General features: G+C 42.1%; 1 protein-coding gene across 4 annotated transcripts in view; it reads right to left on the reverse strand.

Annotated features, from left to right (window-relative positions):
- EML6 (EMAP like 6) overlaps positions 1-22,777 on the reverse strand; it is a 194,780-nt gene extending 172,003 nt beyond the window's left edge. For all 4 annotated transcript variants that reach the window (XM_089528905.1, XM_089528907.1, XM_089528904.1 and 1 more), the window contains exon 1: positions 22,258-22,777. In XM_089528905.1, the coding sequence (XP_089385031.1) occupies positions 22,258-22,454 (197 nt within the window). In that variant the 5' untranslated portion in view covers positions 22,455-22,777. The remainder of the gene's footprint in view (positions 1-22,257) is intronic.
- Between the last annotated feature and the right edge of the window lie 304 nt (positions 22,778-23,081).

Genomic DNA, 23,081 nt, shown 5'->3' on the forward strand with positions numbered 1-23,081 from the left:
TAGTGGAGTCTCCTTCCTTAGAGGTCTTCAAACAGAGGCTGGATGGCCATCTGTCGGTGATGCTTTGATTGTGATTTCCTGCATGGCAGGGGGTTGGACTGGATGGCCCTTGTGGTCTCTTCCGACTCTATGATTCTATGATTCTAACGCTCAAACCACTTCTCCACACTGGCTCTCTTATAAGATGAAAATGTAAATTTTCTTATATATATAAAAAGTATCTATGAAGATATAAATAAAAACAAGTCAGAAGTTTTAATAAAATGCAATTAAACTACCTATAGAATTTAAGCAAATCTGCTTTTATTGGCATTGTTTGTTACCATGTAGAAAAAAGTAACCTATGGCATAGAATCGTGAAGCTGGAAAGTATCCCAAGAAACATCTTCTCCTAGCCCCTACCAGTGCTAAAGCTGGAGACATCCAAACTTTGTTTAAACACCTCCAACAAATGAGAGTTCATCACTTGACATAAAACTTGAAAAAAATTATGTACAAGTGCCACTAAAAATATGTTATAAGAGGCTTTCAAGCCATGTAGGTTAACCCTAATCTGGCCTGACCAGCAGTGGGAATTAGCCCATTTGTGGATGTTTCTTTCCCTAAAGTATGAGAAAGCTTTTTGTCCCTAAGAAGGAACCATGGGGATAAAAGAGATGTGAAGTCGGAGAACGTTACCCAGTGAGAACAAAACAGATTCTTTTGAGGAGAAGGAAAATCAAGGGAGGTACTAATGGTTCCATGGTACAGAACACAACCTGACGTAGCAGCTCTACAAGCAGGCAGCAAAGAGCTAACTTAAAACCTTTCACTGACATTTAAGAAAAAGAGAGGTGTGAAAGATGTCGAAGCCTAAGATCTTTTTTAAAATGGCTTGGTTGTAGCTTAGGACTGCATCATCTGTAAAGAAATATTAAAAGTGCAAAAGGAGGTTGAGAAAATATAGAACAGGAGTGATCAATTCTGCAAGGAGAGAACATGGCAGTGACATATGCTAGGTCAAAAGTGCATGCCACATGCCAGAAGTTGTTTACCAGTGTTAAAGCAATATTTTATTTTAAAAGGGCTGTAATATGAACAGTGTCTTAGAAAGACACATCCATTTAAGCCAAAATTTAATAATCTGACTATGTATTTTATTATATTCATGTTTTCTCATCAAAGCATAAACCAAAAGTAGAAAATGTAGAAAAGGAAGGGCCACTAAAACTAATTGTGATAGTGTGGCAAATGGTATTTTGCAGAAAGATTGCACAATATTGTCAAAGATATATCACAGGGGTCGTTCCCACTTACCTATAAAGCGGGTCATGATCCAAATTTAGGATGCATCATTCCCACAGAAGCCCGAATTAAATCTCCCTTACCCCTCATTCGTTCCCACCGCGTTTCAAATCAGAATCGAATTAAAATGTTTAAACTGGATTATCAGCCTATAATTCGGTTTAAAATAATAGTAGTTTATAACGCATGTTATTTTTGAAAGCGGGGTACAATTTGCTGGATCCGAATGGTAACGAAAGGGTGTCTGATTTGGGAACCTGGAGATGGGAGGAGCAGCGCTCAAGGGGCTGGCCTGGGGCTGTCACTCTCTTTGTTCTCTTTCTGCATCGCCAGCGCCATTTTCTTCAATTCGCATAGACTTTCAACCCAGTGGATTGCAACCTCCCCTCTGCTCCTCATTCATAGACCGATGTGTGAGGAGAGCCATTGAACACAATTTTAAACTATTTTTTTCTTTTTTCACCTCTGCCTGAGCTGCAGATGGGCTTTGCAGTACATGCCTGCTTGATCACCCCACAGACAGTCCAGTGAGCAATGAGGGACGCAAAGAGATTTTAATAATAATAATTAATAATTTGTTTTATTTATATACCGCTATTCCAAATATCATAGCGGTGAACAGCAAGTAAGCTAATTAGCAAGTAAGCTAATTTTGGGAAAAGGAAGCTCCTTACAGATGAACTATGGGATGAACTTTGCAGTACATGCCTGCTTGATCACCCCACAGACAGCCCAGTGAGCAATGAGGGACGCAAAGCGATTTTTGGGGAATTGAGAGCCTGGACGCCCAGGGATCTGGGGGGGGGGGGGGAATCGAGCCTTATCTTCTCTCTTCCCCAAAGATTCTCTCCCCAATAATGAAGCCTGCTGCCTTCTTCTCCTTGATCCAATTTGCCAAGCCTCCTTCTAGTCTGGGGAGAGACAACAGAAGAGCCTTGGATGCAGCCAATTTTCATTGGCTGCCCCCCCAAAAAAACCCCAAGACTTCTGACATCTGAAGCCTACGCACTGGATTGACAGCTTGTGGACACAAATGGGAACAGGGAGCAAGTTAATCCGCTTAAAAATAAAGCGATTTAAAATAAATGGGAACGAAAACAGGGTCTAAATGAATCGAGGTAATTTGCCCCTTTTGGTAATGGAAACGATGGAAAAAATTCGAAATTTTCCCGGAACATAATCCGAATCAGAATCGCGACAATATAATCTGTTTTATCTGCCAAGTGGGAACACCCCTACAAACTTCTGCAATGGAAACAACATCCCACCATGGGCATACTCATCAAATTTGCAGATGACACCAAACTAGGAGGAATAGCTAATATTCCAGAGGACAGGATCAAAATTCAAAATGACCTGAATAGGCTAGAAAGCTGGGTCAAAGCTAACAAAATGAAATTCAACATGGAGAAATGTAAGGTACTTCACTTAGAACGGAAAAATGAAATGCACAGCTATAGGATAGGGGACACCTGGCTGAGTGAAACTACGTGTGAAAGGGATCTAGGAGTCCAAGTGGACCACAAGTTGAACACAAATCAACACTGTGATGCGGCAGTTAAAAAGGCCAATACAATTTTAGGCTGCATCAACAGAAGTATAGTGTCTAGTTCAGGGGTCGGTAACCCCCGGCCCGCGGGCCACATGAGGCCCGCCGAGGCTGGGGGACCGGCCCGAGTCTGGTCCTGCCACCGATTGCCAAAGGCCCTCACACGGGGCCTTTAGGGGGCCGCTGGCCTCCTCCCTCTCACGCGAGAGGCCAAAGCGCCCGTGCCCTCTCGCAAGAGGCCAAAGGTCTCTCTCGTGCGAGCGCGCGGGGCCTTTGGGGGGCTGCTGGCCTCCTCCCTCCGCGGAGGCTGGGAAGGAGCCCGCGGGGCTGGCAAAGAGGGGGAGGCCTCCAGTGCTGGCGGCGCCCGCTGGCTCCCTTGCCAGCCTCTGACGGGGCCTGGGGCCCTGTCAGGGGCCAGCAAAGAGGAGGAGGCCTCCAGCACTGGCCCCGCCCACGGAGGGTGGAAGCTCCGCGCCCAGCATGTGGCTCCGCCCCTGGAGGGTGGAAGCTCCACCCCCAGCACGCGGCCCCACCCCAGAGGGTGGAAGCTCCCCCCCCCCCCGGCTTCAGCCCCCCAGTTGTCTGAGGGACAGCAACCCGGCCCCCGGCTCAAAAAGGTTGCCTACCCCTGCTCTAGATCAAGGAAGTAATAGTGCCACTATATTCCGCTCTGGTCAGACCCCACCTGGAATATTGTGTCCAGTTCTGGGCCTCACAATTCAGAAAGGATGTTGAGAAACTGGAGCGTGTCCAAAGGAGGGTGACTAAAATGGTGAAAGGTCTGGAAACCATGTCCTATGAGGAACGACTTAGGGAGCTGGGGATGTTTAGCCTAGAGAAGAGAAGGTTAAGAGGCGATATGATAGCCCTGTTTAAATAACTGAAGTCATATTGAGGAGGGAGCAAGCTTGTTTTCTGCTGCTCTAGAGAACAGGACCTGGAACAATGGATGCAAGCTATAGGAAAAGAGATTCCACCTCAACATTAGGAGGAACTTCCTGACAGTAAGGGCTGTTCGACAGTGGAACACACTCCCTCGGAGTGTAGTGGAATCTCCCTCCTTGGAGGTCTTTAAGCAGAGGCTGGATAGCCATCTGTCGGGGATGCTTTGACTGAGATTTCCTGCATAGCAGGGGGTTGGACAGGATGGCCTTTGTGGTCTGTTCCAACTCTACGATTCTATAATTCTATAATGTGCAAGTAATGAAAAGAAGACCAAAAGAGCTGAATGTGAGATGCCCAAGTAAAGAACTGCAGCATGTAGCATTTCTGAGGACATGTACTCACTTAGAAGCAAATAAAAGAATGGTCTTATAATATGAAATGTGATAGAAATATTTGGATGTAATGATTTTATATATAATATATAACAGACTTATAAAAGATGTATAGTTTTAAGTAGTGAGGATTAACATCATGTAACGAAGTTATTACTTTTTAACACCAAGATTTGAAAATGGAATATTAACTATTATGATGCAATATGATGTAATGGTTTAAGTCTTTGACATGAATATAGAAAGATAATTATAGGTATATTAACACTAGGTATGTTAACCTTTGGAAGAAGAAAGTTTTTATCTTTCCATTCTTAGGCTGTTAGGATAAAGGAATTGGGGACAAAAATAAGAGAACTGTCAGATATTTTCCTTGAGAGGCTCTTTCCTTAGGGTTTAAAGCAGCAGTTCTCAACCTATAGGTCGCTACTCCTTTGGGGGTCAAACAACCCTTTCACAGGTGTCAGCTAAGATCATCAGAAAACACATATTTCCAATGGTAGCAACAAAAATAACTTTATGGTTAGGGGTCATCACAATATGAGGAATTGTATTAAAGGGTCACGGCATTAGGAAGGTTGAGAACCATTGCTTTAAAGGAATAATGGAGATCATCTTTTTTTCTTTGTTCTTTTATATCTAACTTTTTGTGCATTTAACTTTTCTTTTTTCATGTATTTGTAGAATTTTCATGTTTTGAAAACTATCATAATTTTAAAAAAGGAAAAATATATCACAGACTTCTGCAATGGAAAACACATCCCAACACAATGTGCAAGTAATGAACATAAGACCAAAAAAGATGAATGTGAGATGCCCAGGGTAAACAACAGCAACATGTCTAAGGACATGTACTCACTCAGAAGCAAATAATAGTTGCAGAACACATAGAACTGACCATTTGATTCCTGGAAGCTAGTGATTAACCAGTGCACAACAGAAGATGCACCATATGCAAGCGTATATAATACTATAGAGACATGACTGAGTGGTAAGGCTGATGTGACACTGAAAGAAATTGATATATGTGACTGAAATTGAAGTAAACAGTTTACTTTAAACCGATGTGACATCAAGGCTCAGGCACGTTTTGAAGATGTGCATCCCAATCTGACTATTACTGTATTTTCTGGTGTATAAGACTACTTTTTAACCCAGGAAAATTTTCTCAAAAGACGGGGGTCGTCTTATACGCCGGGTGTTGTCTTATAGGGCTGAAACTTCTGAGCCAGACTGGAAAATCTGCAGTCGCCGCATATGGTAGGGGGAACTCAAAAACGGCCGCAGCCACATACCCTCCATATGTGGTGACCGTATGAAAGCAGCAAGGGTGGCGCTGTACAAGTACAGCAGAAGAAAATCTTGGAGACAGGGAGGGCTGGGCAGGCAAGGAGAGCTGACCAATCCAAGCAGGCTTTGTATACAACAGGTTTTCCTGCTAAATACCTGCATGTCATAAGCATTTGAATTAAAATTACCATATTGAAATCAAATCTGATGTTTTTTTAATTTTTATTTGGTGTGCGTTGGAAGAGGGGTAGTCTTATATGGCGAGTATATACCAAACTCTATATTTTAACTGGAAAAGTTGGGGGTCGTCTTATATGCCCAATCGTCTTATACACCGGAAAATATGGTACATTGAAGGAAAAGTATTTGAGTATCTCTGAAACGTCTTAGCTTTTGTGTACAGTTCTCTGCAGGGAAGGGTGTGTCCCAATATGTTGCTTCAGCTGGACAAAGTATGGCACCAACTGTGGGACTATGAGCTCCTCTAAATTCTGGTGAAGCAGAACAATTAGATCATAATATTAGATAAAGATATCCAACACTATATTCAACTGGTTTGTGCTCACTGTATAAGGAGGTATAAAAGCTTGAATACAATGTTGATGCCAATGATTTAACTGACATATCAGAAAGTATGTTCTTCAAGCTGCAGAAAAAGTAGCCTGTAAAATGTGCATACATAATGGACAGGACACATTTCATGATAAATGAACAACTCTTGGTATAACACCTACAGTAAAAGCAATCAGAATGATTTCCATTCATGAGAAATATGACAGTGATACAAATCCAAAATTACGTTTACCTGCAAATTAGGACATACCAGCCACTTTGAAATTTAAGGGTGTTCTCATGTCTCACTTTCGTCATTTTGGGGGGGAAAAGTGAATTCCAAAAGCAGCATCAAAGTGACCAAAATGTGTGCAACTAGTTGTCTCCTGAAACTTGGGAAGACAGGCTTCACTCAGGTCTAGTAGAGGTGAATAACTTCAGTTCACCATGACAGTTGCAGTATTCAGGCTTCAACTGCTTTCTTTCCCCACCACCCTTTATTATACTACTTCATGTTTGCTTAAGTGGTTATTTGTTGGTTTTGTTGATTATTCATTCTTTCTTACAACCTTGCTGGCCTGGCCTTACATGAGGCTGGGGCTGGTTTTAGGGATGCACAGTATGGGTACCCATCATTGGAGATACCCTTATGCAACTGTGCGGGTTCCAATGAGTTATTCAAGCCCATCTCAGGGAGCTCTTGACCTGCCTCTCACCCAGATGGCAAGGATGGCATGGTGGTTTTGTGCCTTCATGGGCTCCAGTAATTCCATGGTTCACCAGTAGATGGGTTGAAGTGATGTTTAACCAAATAACAGGTTATCCGACTCCTGGATTCATGCCCCATGCCAGGCCAACACTACTCAGCTGTTGTTGTGGGTAGGGGATTGTGTAGAATCAGTTTTATACGTATTATGTATTTTATTGTTATTTTTGTGTTATTGTAACCAGCCTTGATCCAGAGGGAGAGGCGGAATATTAAAAAAAATTATAATATTATTATTGGTTTTTTAAAAATAAAGTTATGGTCTTTGTTTTATCCAGACTATGCAGAATGGTTTAATCTTTGGAGGGAGGAATCCCTTGCCTTAGCCAGCACCTCGTTGCTGAAACTGCAATCAAGTAACATACCAGTTTCTTTAGCTGGAGGGCTACAGTTTAAAACACTTTATGAACTGGCACTCTTGATCATTGTAAATAATTAAATCCTTTCCCCAGTTTCCTTCTTGCATATGCCAATTAATTTGTTTTAAAGGGATTGTGCTAGCAAACATTGCATTCCCCTCAAAGAAAAGCTTAGCGTGTCCAGCAAAGTAGCCTTGGGGGAAAAAAACAAATGGTAAGTCATGTTCTCTAGGATATACAGTGGATCTCTGTTATCCACTGGGGTTTGGTTCCAGGATGCTAAATCTATAGATGCTCAAATCCCATTAAATACAATGGCATAGGATAGGAAAATGGTGTCCCTCATATAAAATAGAAAAACAAGGATTGCTATTTGGAATTAAGACTTTTTTTTCAGTTTTTTCAAACTGTGGATGCTCAAATCCATGGATAAAAAAATCTGTGGATAAGGAGGATTGACTGTACACTTTTTTCACATGGTCAAACCAAATGAGCTTCTTTTTCACACCATCTGAGCTGACAGCCAAACTAGATGTGATATTTATCATATAGTTCACCCTTATGTTATCATTTTTAACTAAAGGTCAGTGCAGAAATTAGTACCATGTCATGAAGGGAGGGGACTTAAACACTACTACAGTACTTCAGTTGTCATTTTGACCAGACCCTGGTAGTGCAGTGGGGTGGGGGAGAACATTAAATCCACTCTCCCTAAAACCAAATCTGGCTTAAGGCCTGTACCACCTTTGGGGGAAAGGGAGAAAATAAGTATAAACTACATATCAAACATTTTGTCCAGTTTGGCCTATTATGGCAGCCACTTTACAGATGAGTTCATATTGATAGGGACGATCAGCAAACTATCTTTCAGGGGAGCTTTTCCACCATCATTTCACTTTTTTTTGCTGAAGAAGCCTTCTAAGCACTCAAAGATGGGCTTTTAGTATATTAGCACTGTATATTTTAATATTTTAGCATTTTATAGTATTGTTTTATCCTTCATTTTTGATTATATATGTTTGATGTTCCGCCTTTTAGTGAAAAAGGCATTATAAATTAATGTTGTTCTTGTTATTGAGTCCCCAAGACAGCATGAGAAAAACATTTGTTGCTGTTAGGTACCTTCAAATTAATTCTGACTTACAATATCCCCATTGAAAGATCTATTCAACAGAGATTTACTATTACCTTCCACTCATATTGAGAGAGTATGTTTGCTCAGGGTCAACCAATGAGTTTCCATGTTGCTGTTGTTAATTGTTATCAAGTGAGCTTCAGCTTATGGTGACCGTATGAATCAGACCTTCAAGACTTGTTCAGGTCCTGCAAATCAATTCAGCTGTAATGCAGTCTTCCTCTTTTCCTACTGCTTTCCACTTTGCCAAGCATTATCATCTTTTCTGAGTTATGTCATCTCATGATATGTTCAAAGTAACAGAACCTTAATTTATTCATTTTGACTGCTAGAGATAACTCAGAGTTCATTTGATCTGAGACTCATTTATTTGTCTTTTTGGCAGTCCAAAGTATCTGTAGAACTCTCCTCCAATGCCACATTTCAAATGAAGTAATTTTCTTCTTGTCACTTTTCTTCACTTTCCCACTTTCACAACCATACATAGAAATCAGTGTTTCCATGGCTGAGCAGAACTTCAAATCAGGTCTCCTGGAGTCCTAATCCAACTACACTTTCAGGAAGAAGCACAGTCTTTCATTTGTTTAAACAACACCAGCAAAAATAGTTCAGACCTACAGTGAAATCACATTCCCTGCCCTGGAAGTACCAATTTTTAACACAACATGCTTGGTGTGAATGATTCACTGGTTTCACAACATGGCAGTGTTATATAAAAAAATAATACTCTTTTCTTGTAACGCATTGTTAGCCGAGTGCCAAACAGTGTCAAATCAGTACGTTTAAACAGGATTTGCCAATGATAGATAAAGCTACAAGAGGTGTTTTTGTCCTGTTCTGGGAGCAAAGGGTCCATGCAGGATGTGTTAAACCCACCGCCACCAGCCACATGTCCCAAACTGAGTTCCAATATTGAAAATGAACTCAACTGAAAGAAGAGCACTTGAGAGGAGATAATATGGGTAGGCACAGGAGAGGTTCTTACAGCGGGACCACAACTTTTTTTTCCATTGACAGTGGTTTGAGACAGAGGGCTTCTAGCACACTGTCTATCTATTCCACCTTTTCCCCCTCAACAGAATGTATTTGCAGGTGGGAATGGAAGAAGCACAAGGAAAATAAAGGAGCATTATAATTGGAAAGGGATGATGTCTGGAAACCTCTCTCTGTTTTTTTTTAAACGAATGAACAAGTTGGAGCAATTGCATAACATACTGCATGATAAAAGCCACATGTGAAAGCACTATAAAAGCAGTGTCAGAAAAATGCAGTAGAATAAGAAAGGAATGAAGTTATTTGAAAGAAGGCAAACTAGAGAAGGGGTAACATTGCAGCTTTAAACTAGAGCTAAAGATGAAATTACGTCTGAATGGAAATGTAAAGGATTGTGCTACAAGGTTCCTGTCATTGAACTAGGGCTGTTCTTATAGGATTTCTGCCTCTCTTCTGATTTCATACAAGGTAGTATTGTTTGATTTCATATAGTATTATAGATACCTAGTTTTCAATTTGCAATCCGTGTCCAAGGATCATCATATTAGTAGTCCCCACACTTCTTCCAACTACTGCCCCCTTTCCCCTTGGACTACAACCCTAGCACACACACCCATGCGTATTTCCTGATATTAGGTATACTGTTCTACTGCCAAAACAAAACAACAGATCTAGGCAGATACTCCCTTTGCACCCAGTGACCTTGGGAGCAGCAACTGAGCATCTGCATGAGCAGTGACTGAGAAACTTCTTGCCTATGCTGACCTAGGGCCCGAACAAACAGTCCAAAATAAAGCTGCTTCAGGTCACTTCGGAGGTATGCTGTTTAAATGACACACACATCTTAAGAAGCCAGAAGCTGCACCAAAGCTGTGCTCCTTAGGACTGGTGCATGTTTTTGGCACAGCTTCCGACCTCTTATAGGACGCATGTGTCATTTAAACAGCATAACTCCAAAGGCCAGTATGGGCAAGAGGCCTCTTGGTCACTGCTTAGCCAACTGCTCGTTTGCTGTTCCCAAGGTGACTGAGTGTAAAGGGAGAATTTTTTCCTTGGTGAGAAAGAACTCTCAATCCTTCGTCGGGACAGAGAGACGTATATAGGGTTGCCATAGGTCAGGACCTCCAAACCGGGACAAATGTAGGACAACATTTTCAAATGTAGGACACTTTAAAAAAATGGAGGACGCATGAAAAAAATTGATGATTTTTTTTAAAATGTTAATATAAATGCATGTTTCTTAGGCATGATCAAAATGGAGGAGGAGGACAAGCCTAGACCGAGGATGCAGGCTCCTCTGAGAGGCTTGTGTACTCAGCCCAGGCCTGTCCTCCGAGGCCACTCTCCTCTTCCCAGACCTCCCCTTTCCTCCAAAGGACTCTTTGGAGCTCTCTGAAGGGAAGGGAGGCAGGAAAGGAGAGGAGAGACCTGAGCACTAGCCCGGTCCTGCTCTTCCCAGACCTCCCCTTTCCTCCAAAGGGCTCTTTTTGGAGCCCTTTGAAAGGAAAGGAAGGGAACAGGGAAGGCGAGGACTCGGCGGCTGCGGAGGACAGCCCCAGGCCTCTCCTCGGCGGCTTCATTTTCCTCAGGCCAAAAGGAGCCTGCAGAAAACGCAGCCGCCGAGGAGAAGCCTGACCCAAGCAGGGAAGGTAAGTAGGGAACTAAGGAGGGAAGGAGAGAGGGAAGGAGGGAAGGAGGAGGCAAGGCGAGGGACTTTTGTCCCCAATCCAACGTCCCATGCTTCTTCACCGAGACTCTACTGTACACAGAAAGTGCACTTTGGGGGGGGGGAACCTTTGAAAATGGGCACCCACCTCCTCATCCTCCTCCTGTTTCCCCCTCCTCCTCCTCCTCGCCATGCACTAAGAAAGGGCGCTTTCCCCTCCCCCTGGCTGGCCCAGAGTCTCACTCCTCCTCTTTCTCCTCCTCCAACGGTCCACCTCCTCCTTGAGGCTGGCCAATGGCAGAGTGGGGCTGGAAACAGCTCCGCCCCAGCTGCTCTGCCATTGGCCATCCAGCCTCAAGGGGACGAGTGTTCCCTTTAGGCGCGATGGCTGCTGGCCGGGGCCCAAACCCGGGATTTAGAGTGAACCGGACCATGACCGTGCCAGTACCCCCAAAACTGTTACAATCACGGGCGCAGCCGGGTTATGGCATCCCTAGACGTATACCCAGTGTGTTTATAGGGGATTTATAGAGGCCAAATACTCTGGACTGGAGACTGGCATGCATGGGGAAAGGGAGAGATTTTAACTACAGGAGCCACTCCAAGGTGAAGGATTTTTTTCCCAAGAATTGACCCCAAATACTCCTCCTCCTCCCTCCGAGACATGTCTTCTCCACACAGCTTCAAGTGTTACCCACATACACAAACATTCTTTCTTCTTCTATCTCTTTTCTCAGCCGGTTTGATGAAAGGAAGAAGGTGCAGCAATGCAGCTCCAACCCACCAGCCAAATCCTAGCAAAGCTCACAAAACTTAAGCAGGGTCCCAAACTTGAAAGCTTCCTTTTTGCTGCTGCTACTACTTTTCCCATGTCACTACATATTCTTAACTCCTTGCTCCAGTCAATCAGTCTTTTCGAAATGGCGCCACTCTGGGGCACAGAAGCAATGCCCTGCACCGAGCCTTGCAAATTTCCCAACAGCCACCACCACTACTAGCAAAAGATGTGGCTAAGGGAGTGGACAGGTGAAAAGCAGGAGACATCACCACATGAAGTGATCAGTAAGGCTGTGCAGTGGTTTTAAGGGACTTTGAAAACAAGTTTCATGCAACCATCATTCCCACCATGATCCTAAAGGCTGATGGTTCTTCTTGTGCACGAATACTTTGATTGAAGACCTCCCTGCCACCCCCTTTCCCCCTTCACTGCACCCCTGAATCTTTCCACTGCCTTCTGGGAGGGGTGTACCCCCACTTTGGGAATCCCTTAGGTAAAGGGAAAGAAAAACTCCTCTCTCTTGGTACACGTTTCCTCTTTTTCCACTTCTTCATTTTTTCATTGCAGCTTCACAAGCTACTCTATTGTGGGGCATTCTCTAAATATCCATCCATCCTATCATTTTATTTATATATACCACTTTTCCCCAAACAGGGATTCAAGGTGGCTTACAAAAAGGCAGAAAATAAAATAAAAATAAAATAAATCAATAAAAAAATTTAAAATGTATATGAGGACACATAGGCTTGTAGCTGAATCAAACAGGAAAAGATGTGCTCTAAAAAAATTACTCTCCTACAATATGCCTTTTATACAACCAGCTGTTGCAATAGCAATTGTGGCAAGTGCTGCATTTAGAATTCAGAGTGTTGTGCTTTTCCATAAAAGCACAAACTGTCTAAATAACCATTATCATTACTATTTCAACAGAGTAAAACATCTTGCTGGACCTTGCTGGCAAGGGTAATTTTAACATTACAAATGGAAACATCCTATACAACAAACAAACTATCTGGTATACCCAGTCTGAACCACTGTACATTGGCCTAATTCCTGTTTGGAGCTGAAAATGTATTCAGTGAGAAGAATATAGTCCTGTGAATAGTTCTAGTGATTGAGAAACACGTGTGATATCCTGGATAAGTGTCCATACAAACCTATGACAAACAGAACTATTAAGGAAATGAATATTGGCTAGTTTACATGGACCAGTGATGACTGTGTTCTGTATCTGAGCCAGGTGCTAACATAAATTAAGGTTACAACCATCGGGGTCACAACCACTAATTTTTCTAGTTGCTAAATTGTCAGAAGCAAAGAAAAAAAGTTTTACGGTATATAGAATACTGTCACATCTTGAGAACATTAGCCTGAAGCGTATTTGACAAGATATACCTCTTACCTTCAAAATGGAGTTCTGCCTTCCAATAAACTTGTGCTGTGTGCCTATCTCTTTGTAGGCTCTGCACAATGAAAATGGACTCCAAGCTATCCAGCTGAAATAATGCTCATGAAGTAATTTAAATAAGGGAATAAAAGCCAAGGCGATATAGTCACCACTGTTAATTAGTAGCTGGCTCCAATTCACAATGGTCTTGACAATCTTTTTATATTTTGTTAGACATGCCCTTTGAAAAATACGTAAGGTCACCACGTAAGAGATGGAGTGGTCTTCACTGTAAGACAGAAGCTGACATTCTAATTGCTATTTGAGGATCCAAACCTTTGGAACAAATTCAACATCCATCTCTTTCTATGCTAGACCAACTGGGTTATTTTATGCACACAAAAAATGCTATTTGACAAAAAAATGGAAAACATCCTGAGCCACACACACACACACACACACACACACACAGACAGAGAAGCTTACAATGCTTACCCTTCAGTGACATTTAACACAATTATCCTGTAAGTCAGCATGCCACTGTCTTTTACTGATTCATGTGCTAAGTTAAGGCTGAAATCCTATGCAAAGTTACTCTGTAGGATTTACTCTAGAGTAGACATCATGCTTAGGATTCACCAAGGATGCATCCACACTGCAGAAATAATCCAGTTTGACACCACTTTAGCTGTCATGGCTCCACCCTATAGAATTCTAGGAATTGTAGTTCTGACAGAGAAGCTGAATGTCTCATAAAACTGCAATTCCCAGAATTCCTCAATATTGAGCCACGACAGTTAAAGCCAAACTAAATTATTTCTGCAGTGCAGGTGCAGTCCAAATGTGGATTTCCACAAAACTAAAAGTTCAGCAGCAAAGTGGTATTACAGAAACATAAATATACTTCAGGTGGATGCCAAAATAATTTATCTGATCATGTGAATGCTGTATGGTTAATAAGAATGAACAACAAAGTCTATCCTTTTGGTCCACGTGGGAACTAATGATACTGCAAGACACAGCATTCAGAACATCAAAAGGGATTACGAGGCGCTTGGTAGGAAGCTGAAAGGAATGGATGTACAGGTTGTCATCTCGTCTCTTCTGCCAGTTGAAGGGCATGGTCCAGGAAGGGAGAGGAAAATAGCAGATGTGAACAACTGGCTTCGCAGATGGTGCCGCCGAGAAGGATTTGGATTCTTCGATCATGGGCTGCGGTTCCATGAGGAGGGACTTCTTGCAACAGACGGGTTGCATCTCACGCCAGTTGGAAGAAATGTTTTTGCCAACAGTCTCAAGAACTTGATCAGGAGAGCTTTAAACTGAGTTCCGAGGGGAAGGGAGACAATATTAAGGAAGGCGAAAGGGATGGCGAAAATAGTCAAACTGACATAGAGGAAACAAGGCAAACAGTGCAAGGTCCCAACAGTGGGAGGCAAAAAAACTTGCACAGGCAGCAAGTAAAAGGGAACCATGGTCTGCGATGTCTCTACACTAATGCACAGAGCATGGGAAATAAGCAAGATGAACTCGAACTCCTAGTACAACAAAGCAAATATGATATAATAGGCATCACTGAAACCTGGTGGGATGAGTCTCATGATTGGAATGTGGAAATAGAGGGGTATAACCTTATTAAGAGAAATAGGCCAAACAGGAAAGGAGGAGGAATAGCACTATATGTCAGAGATATTTACACCAGTGAAGAGATCCTGGACATCAATCATGGAAGCCAGGTGGAGAGCATCTGGATAAGAATCAAAGGGGAGGGGAAAAACAAGGATGTTATGGTGGGAGTCTACTACAGACCCCCAAGTCAGACGGAGGAATTGGATGATGCCTTTCTAGAACAGATGACCACACAGTCAGAAAAGAGAGATGTAGTAGTGATGGGCGACTTCAACTATCCTGATATTTGCTGGAAGTCAAACAGCTTCTTTTCCCCTCCTCACCAGCATGTCTCCTTCCTATACACACACATTTAGCACAAGCATCCACATACATTCTATCAATCTAAAAGCACCAGCATTCGCACAATCTGTCAAAAAAAATGTTGCTTGTGAAGCAAAGTGACTGGTGTGAGAGGGGAGGTATGTTCCATCCACTGCCCACCCTCTGCTCTGTCCTCGTTAAAACGCGAATACATTCATTCCCCAGTAGCTCTCTGCCCTTTCTCCAGCAGCATCGGAAACAGCCACTTTTCCCCTCCTCGCCAGCACTGGAAGTGGAAGGACTACCGGATGCAAAATGGTGCAAAATTGCAGCGCTGCACCATGGGATATGTGATACCTTCGAGTTTGGGGGGGGGAGATACCAGGCCCAATGCAAACTTGCATTCCACGCCATACCACATCGGATTGACTGTGAACTAACCTTGGAATAAGATTTGTGAATTCGCTAGTTCACCGAATTTACCTATTTTTGGATTGACTTAGGATCGGCCCCAGAACCACCGCGCAATGACAGCAATTGCGTGTGATAATCTCTTGTGAATTAATGTGAATACATATGATTGGGCTCGAGATGGCTTTGGATTGGCATTGGTTTGACTGGAAATTTTTGTCGTGTGATAACGGCCTTAGAGTAGCACTTCTTTTGTTGTGTGCCTTCAAGTTGTTTCTGATTTCCAAAGACACAACGATGACCCTATAACAGAGTTTTCTTGGCAAGATTTGTTCATGCTATATCCAGCACATTTGCTGGAGATATGGGAGAACGATTCTTTATCCTGGGTGCAAAACTGCAGTTGCCCAGGTATAAACACACATCCCACTAGATGTTAATTGCCCATAGGAGCATGTCCCAGTGCTTTCAGGCCAAAGCCCAGAGTAAATTCACAGGAAGGCTTTATATTTGAACAGGCCAGTATTGCATCTTGGCTTCATTTTCCAACTATGTGAATAAGTATTTGGTGGACTGCCAGTACTCCTGTGGGAGGTGTCTTGTTCTTACAGGATTTCTGACAGGTATCCATCATTCTTTTAAAATTTTCCATTCCAGTTTTCAACAAGATTCTCAGTAGGACTAACAAGGAAGGTATTTAAAACAGAATGACTTAATTAATAATTTTTTTAAAAAAATCCCCAACCTTATGAGTTCTTTGACTCTTTCCAGGACTTGACAGCAGCTGGAAATGACTGCTGACACAGATAAAGCCTGACCATTCATGTGCCATGGATTTGTTTCCAGTGGATGATGGGAGCATGTCTGCTACTTCCTTACCATTTTTGTAGGGTTTTTTCCCCCTTCCGTTTCCTCATTCTGCATCCCTTTTCCTATATCCACTCCTCACTCATCCTGGATATAGCACCTATTATACTGGTATTAACAACAGCATATCAGAATAATTAGAATATAGAACCGTGCAATTGCTTAAACTAATTTTAATATTGATTAGAATTGGTGGTTAGAATCATGGTATGAGTTAATAATGCCAATAAAAAAATAGACCAGAAGAGGAATAGAAAGCTAACTATGAAATTTTCTACAGCAAGTTATTCACCTTTGCTTGTCACTGTCTCACAGCATAGTGGGCACTATTCATAGAAAATTCTGAATTTCTTGACTCTGAAGCTTTTTCTATGATATTATAGCTATGAACCCATCAAGGGATGACATTGCTCCAAGCATTGCTCCTACAACAGTGTCAAGAGAGCAAAATCCAATATGGTTTCTGTCTAGTAAGATAACCAGTACCACAAATGAAACAAACCCTCACTGCATCATAAAACAAAAATAAACCTTAACCCCACCCTATTCCTTGCACATTAACACATATAGAAACGCATATAGAATGAATAAACTAATATAAAATAAATAAGCCACCCATTCCTATGTTACTGTGAAGCATCCAACATGGTCACTTAGTAGAGATTATCAAGCTTGCTCAGTCGTTGTAATATCCCTAAATCAAAGAACTGTACACTAAAACCAGTCAATACAGCAGGATTTAAGGTCTTATCTTAAAGTCTACTAAATTTGCATCAACAAAAAGAGAGCTCTGCAATTGCAGCTGATTTCATCTAAACATTACTATTAAATTCTACTAGACAGATCTGCACAGATAAAGCCTGAAAATCTAAAAGGCTTTTGAAATGACAATTATGATGCATGAAATAATCAAGTGTTTCCTGTAGGCACACAGTATAACATCTTCTGAAACAAGGTCAGTTGTGAAACAGTTTTTTACAATAAATGGTAGAAGTGAATAATAAACAGCAGTTTCTCTGTGCTGGTCTGGGTAATGGACAGTTCTGTTTCAGTTCTTAATCTCCAGCTTTAATTGTTTTAAACAAGCATCTCAGAACTGTCATCATGTTACCAGGATGAATATCTCTTATTTTGCTCCTCACTTTTGTAAAAGTCAACCAAGTGGTTGGAAAAGGGAACTACAGCTTATGTACTTCTACATAAAATAATTGTTGTTATGTGCTTCTGAGTCATTTCTGATATATGGCAACTCTAAGGCCCTAGCAATCCCTTTGGGTTTTCTTGGCAGGTTTCTTCAGAGAGGGGTTGTTATTCCTCTGAGGCTGAGTGTGTGACTTGCCCAAAGTCACCCAATGGGTTTCCACAGCCAAGCGAGGATTCAAACCCTTACCTCCAGAATCATCATCGAACACTTAAACCACTACACCATGCTGGCTCCATATAATAATATAATAAACCCCCACAGAATTCAGTGGAATTTCTAAATAACACAGGATTAGACTGCTTCCAAGATTACCGCACTACACTCTTATAGTGTTACTATTCCACTTTTACTGCTCTGGGTTTCCTGTGGCATTCTGGGATTTGCAGTTTAGAGAAAGGCATTTAGAATTTTCAGCCAGAGAGCTCTTAGGCCTCACTGAACTACAAACCCCAAAATGCTACAAGAGGCAGCCAGAGCAGTAAAAGTGGAATAGCGGCACTATAAGGGTAGTGTGCTGATCACAAAATATCTAAAACATATAGGATTACACTGCCTCCTTATAAAATATTGAAATTTATAGATGAACAAGTGGGCCCTGCAACAAAATCCTGTTTCAAGGAGTAATCCTGCTCAGAGTTGCAACCTGTCAGCTATGCCTCTTTCCTATATACTTCATTTCCCTCCTGCCCACCCTGCCATTTTTCATCTGGCCACAAACAATGAATCAGCATTTCATGCCCACTGTACATGCCTAGTTCAACTTCTCATGAAGCTCAGGGTGGGAGTAATGGGTCTAAAAATCACAGCTCCTCCTCCCTAGCTGAAGCAGTTTCTGTAGAATTCTTAATTGAGTCTTGTTCAGTCACTACAAAATAAGACTTTCCTAAATTCAGCATACAGTATTAACAAGACCAGGTCCACCCAACAAGAACTTACATAAATTTTCATTAGCATTACCATATGTGACATTAAAAACGCATGCAATCCTCTCTTACACTTTTTGCATCACTTATAAATGCAGGACAACATTTGAATTAGATGTCAAGTTGTACTGCAGTCAGAGGAGGTTTTGCATATAGATTAGGAATTTATTTAAGCCACATTCAGGCTTCCTTCCCCACTGACAAGAATCACAGAAGAGGAGAGAATGCACATTCCATCGCCAATACCTCACTCCAATGGATTCTTGTTGTTTTGGTCCTCTGGAGGACAATTATCTGCTGCAGGGAGTCTACTTTACTTTACCTCAGTGGTTCCCAAGCTTTGGTGCTCCAGATATTTTGGATTACAGCTCCCAGAACTCCTGACTGATGGCCAGACTGGTAGTTGATGTCAAAAATACCTGGAAGACCAAAGTTTGGGGATCCCTGCTCTACCATGTATGTTTAGGGTTCTAAATCAGAAAGCTTACACCATTAGAGTACATCCCCACACTACAAACGTTACATCTCCAGTGCATGGAGGGGATAACAAAAGCTTTTCCCCCTCATAAGATTTTAATCACTTGGAAAGTAACAGCAAAACAGGTCTTTAAAACAAACCCCTTACAACCTTTACATGTGAAAACCCCTCTATTACTCAACAGTCATCTTCTGGCCTGGGAGGGAGTGAAAGGTCAGGCCCAACGCCATCGGGCCTGAAGAGGATGAGCCCTCCCCTCCCTCCTCCCAAGTGTCATCTTCTGGCCTTGGAGTGAAAGGACAGACCCAATGCCATCAGGCCTGGTCTCGATTAAGAAGAAGAGCCCTCCCTCCAGTCCGTCTGCCTTGGTCCAAGCCTCAGAGGGAGAGAACAATGCTGGACCTGATTCCCCCCCCCCCCCCACCATTCCCTTCTCCTTGTCGTGTCGTGTCTTTTAGATTGCAAGCCTGAGGGCAGGGAACCGTCTATCATCCCCTCTGTTGTAAGCCGCCCGGATTCCCAGTGATTGGGCAGCATATAAATAAATCCTATTATTATTTTATTATTATTATTATTATTAGAAGCAATGTAATTTAGTGAACAACAAGTTGGACTATGACCTAGGCCCAAATCTCAGTTAGGCATCAATTCAACTGGATAGATTTGTGCAAGTCATCATTGCTGAACCTCAGTTTCTCATATATCAAGTACAGTAATAGCAATAGCAGACTCCAGGAATAAAATAGCTGTAAAGTATCCAGAGTACAATAAAAATATTACAGGGCAAATAAAAAAAATCACTCAGCATATTCTGGCAAGGATCCAGTTTGAAGCCTGAGCTGATGGAAGAATCTGTGAGTTGATCACAGAGGAGCTCCTATATACTGACACCAGGTCACTCTCTTCCTCTTCCCTACAGCCTTCCATGCTACTCAACATGTTGATTTGGAAGATTTTCCAGCTCTCTGGCATTGACATGGGCTGTGGGGGGAGAATCCACCTCCTCTGAGATGTACTCATGGGGCTTCTTCCATCAGCACAAGAACCCAACTGGATCCTGTCTAGAGTGTCATGAAAACTAAGTATAGTGGCCTCTTGATATCCACTAGGGTTTGATTCCACAACAACAACAACTCAAGATTCTGAGCCTTTTATTTGCCCCCAGATTGGAAGTGGGTAGAGCACTGGATTCATGGATTCAGCATACAGATAAAATGGGTGTGTAATGTGCCATGGGCAAGAACTGTAGGAGGTGTGTGTGTGGGGGGGGGGAGGCTGGTAATTGGTAGTAGATGTGGATATAACAATAAACTATGGTTACTGTCACAGGTCGGTATTACTATGGGTCTTAAGCTCCTAACCTCCTCAAACCTCCCTTCTGCTCCTGCAGCACAGATATAGAGAGGTAACTTCCATTTTTAGACTAACTCCTGCTAAGGATTATATCTAAATCCACCCATAATTTTAACTATGCTTAGTTTTAAACCAACATCAAACCAGAGTTTATACCACTGGTCAATTTCAACTAAAGCTGAGCAAGCATGTTGCAGTAATTAGAGCAGCAGATGGGACATGGGAAAACCAGATTCAGTTCCTTACCACCTATGAAACTCTGTGGATGCCCTTGGTCAAGTCATTCTCTCTCTCAACCTTAACTACTTCACAGGGCTGATGTGAGGATAAACTGAAATATGAAAGCTATGACATCAGAGGAAAGGTTGTATATAAATGCAATTAATAGTAATTAATAAAATGATAAATAAAATAACTTTAACCACAGTTTAAGGTTCTACCACAATGCTAAACTGTGATTAATTAAAATCAGAAGCAAAAGCTTCTGATCATTTTCTTTCAGCATACTAGAGACCCAATGGGGGGCTGCAGTCATATAATCCCAAAACCCATAATATAAAGACAAATCATGATGTATCAGTATGTCCAAACCATTAGTATATGGGCCTGAGACTCCCTTCCTCTGATACAGGGTTAAGAGAATAAAATCAGATCAGCCCTGTCTTGTGAACTCCAGATGGACAAACTTCCAAATGAACATCCTTAGAATTAAGTTCCAAAAAATAAGCAGACTTTATGCCCCTTACATGGAAATTGCTTCTCACAATTGTTTTAATACTTTAAATTGGCAAATATATTTCACAGTAGAGCTACAGATATGCCAAACTTATGAATAACCAAAAAATAATGTAAAATTAGAAATCACTTCTGGTGGACAGGAAAAAGCATAAATAGAAAGTTACAATAGTTCTGTGATTCCAAAGGAGGAACAACCAAACGCACATTGTTAAGAGTAAGTAGAATCCAGAAGTCAAATCACAAATTCATCACAATGTTATAGTAAGTAATGTTGGGATCCACATTTTAGTGTTCATTAGCACAACAGCATCTTGTCTTTTGCAAATAAACCTGCTAAAACTGTAGGTAAATTTTAATTAATTTGTGACAATTCAAATGTAAAATCCAATTCTTAACAGTGTTTCTGAGAAACATTCAGAGAGAAAAAATGTGCAGGGATGGGAGAAGCAGTCTCAATATGACATTTAATGCAATAAACTTGCAAATGGAGGGAGGAACATTCAATCTGCTTTCCTGTGTTATTTTTTAAATAAACACTGAAGCTAGCTCAGTCATATCTATCTTTCACAATAAATGATAATGTAATATTCGTAAGGATAGTTCAGACATGGCTTTTTGAGATGAAAAACATATAAACTGATGCTCCTGACCATCTTGGAGAGCTTCACCCTTGTATACATCTTCTCTCTACAGCAAACAGCTTGATTACCTGTCCTATCAGTTCTTGAAGATGCCAATGTCTTACCTGGAAGTAAGCAACACTGAACTCAATGCTACTTACTTTTAAGCAGACATGTACAAGATCCCACTGTCTTCAAATATTAACAGGAATCACAATCATGAACACACTTAACTGAAAGCCATTGGTACTCCATACTAAAACATTTAAGTAATGCATAAGCGCTACTCAGATGCCAAAATGTTGGGATTAGGGTTACAACTGACTAGAATGAAATCACAAGATGCATTACAGCTGTTTGCATCCAGCTGTTACTGATGGAACAGGATGTTCACCTGTATACTGTTTAACAGTTAGAAATTGGGGTCTTGTCAACCAAAATCATAAAGGAATCAGTAGGAAAGACCCCCTAGGCATGACCTTCCAGATTTGGGGTGCGATTAAACTTAAATGGGAACCCAAGATCCTGAGTAAAGGGCATACATGCAAAACCTGAGGGGAAACCCTCACCCCACTAGGTCCAGCTGCCACACACATATCATTACCTTTGCTTTCAGGGATGTATTAACCCCAGGAGAAGTTGTGGAGGCTGGGTTTTTTGGGCCAAACCTCCCCTCCCCATCCCCTGTGCCTTACCTGATAATGTCATCGTTGTGCCCCAGGAAAAATTTCTGGCTGTGGTCCCTGGTGTTGTAGACCACTCCGACCCCAGCCACGAAGTACACCACTTCCTTGCCTGCTGTGTAGTACAGGTTGTTGCGGCACTGGTGACCCCTGTAGCCATAGACCCACTCCAGACGGAGCTGGCACCGAGGAGCTGTCCGATCCGCCATGATAAGCAAGCCCCCCTCCTTGGAAACACACAGGAGGGGGAAGAAGAAGAAGAAAACCTGGTGCTAAGCCTGCCTTCCTTCCTTCCTTGCCTTTCCCAGATCTCTTCCTTGCAGAGGCTGTCAAATGCCTGCTCAGCTGCCAAGTCTCAGATGCTGGTGATTTTCAGTGAAAAATGCATCCAGGCAGAGTCCTGCTCTGCTGCTGCTGCTTCATCCAGTGATGCTTTTGCTGCCAGTGCTGCTGAGCCGCCACCATAATCTTCCCCAGCCAAAGATGAGCAGCTGCTGCTGCTGCTGGGCCACTGTTTTGCAACCCAGACAACTTGGAGGAGGGAGGGGGGCATGCATCCAAACACAGAGGCAAATCAGTGCTGTGTAAAACCAGGCATGTCAGTTGCTTCTGAAGGAGAGGAAGCAAGTTGGGTGCAGACTGGGGCTTGTGTCTCCATCTCCTGATAGCATCTCCTCAGTGTCTTGCAAAAATAATTTTTAAAAGTGGCTGGATTTCCAATATGCTGCCTCTTCTGCTGCTGCTTAACGATGCAAAAAAGTGAGGGTGGTGTTCACCGAATTTAACCTTCTTATTTTGAATGGTCAGCCATGGAGTTTGTTTTGTGGCTGGGTAAG

This window comes from Sceloporus occidentalis, unplaced genomic scaffold (genome assembly GCF_023333645.1).
Source record: "Sceloporus occidentalis isolate IW3139 unplaced genomic scaffold, rSceOcc1.0.p SCAF_6, whole genome shotgun sequence".
Classification (NCBI taxonomy): Eukaryota; Metazoa; Chordata; class Lepidosauria; order Squamata; family Phrynosomatidae; genus Sceloporus; species Sceloporus occidentalis.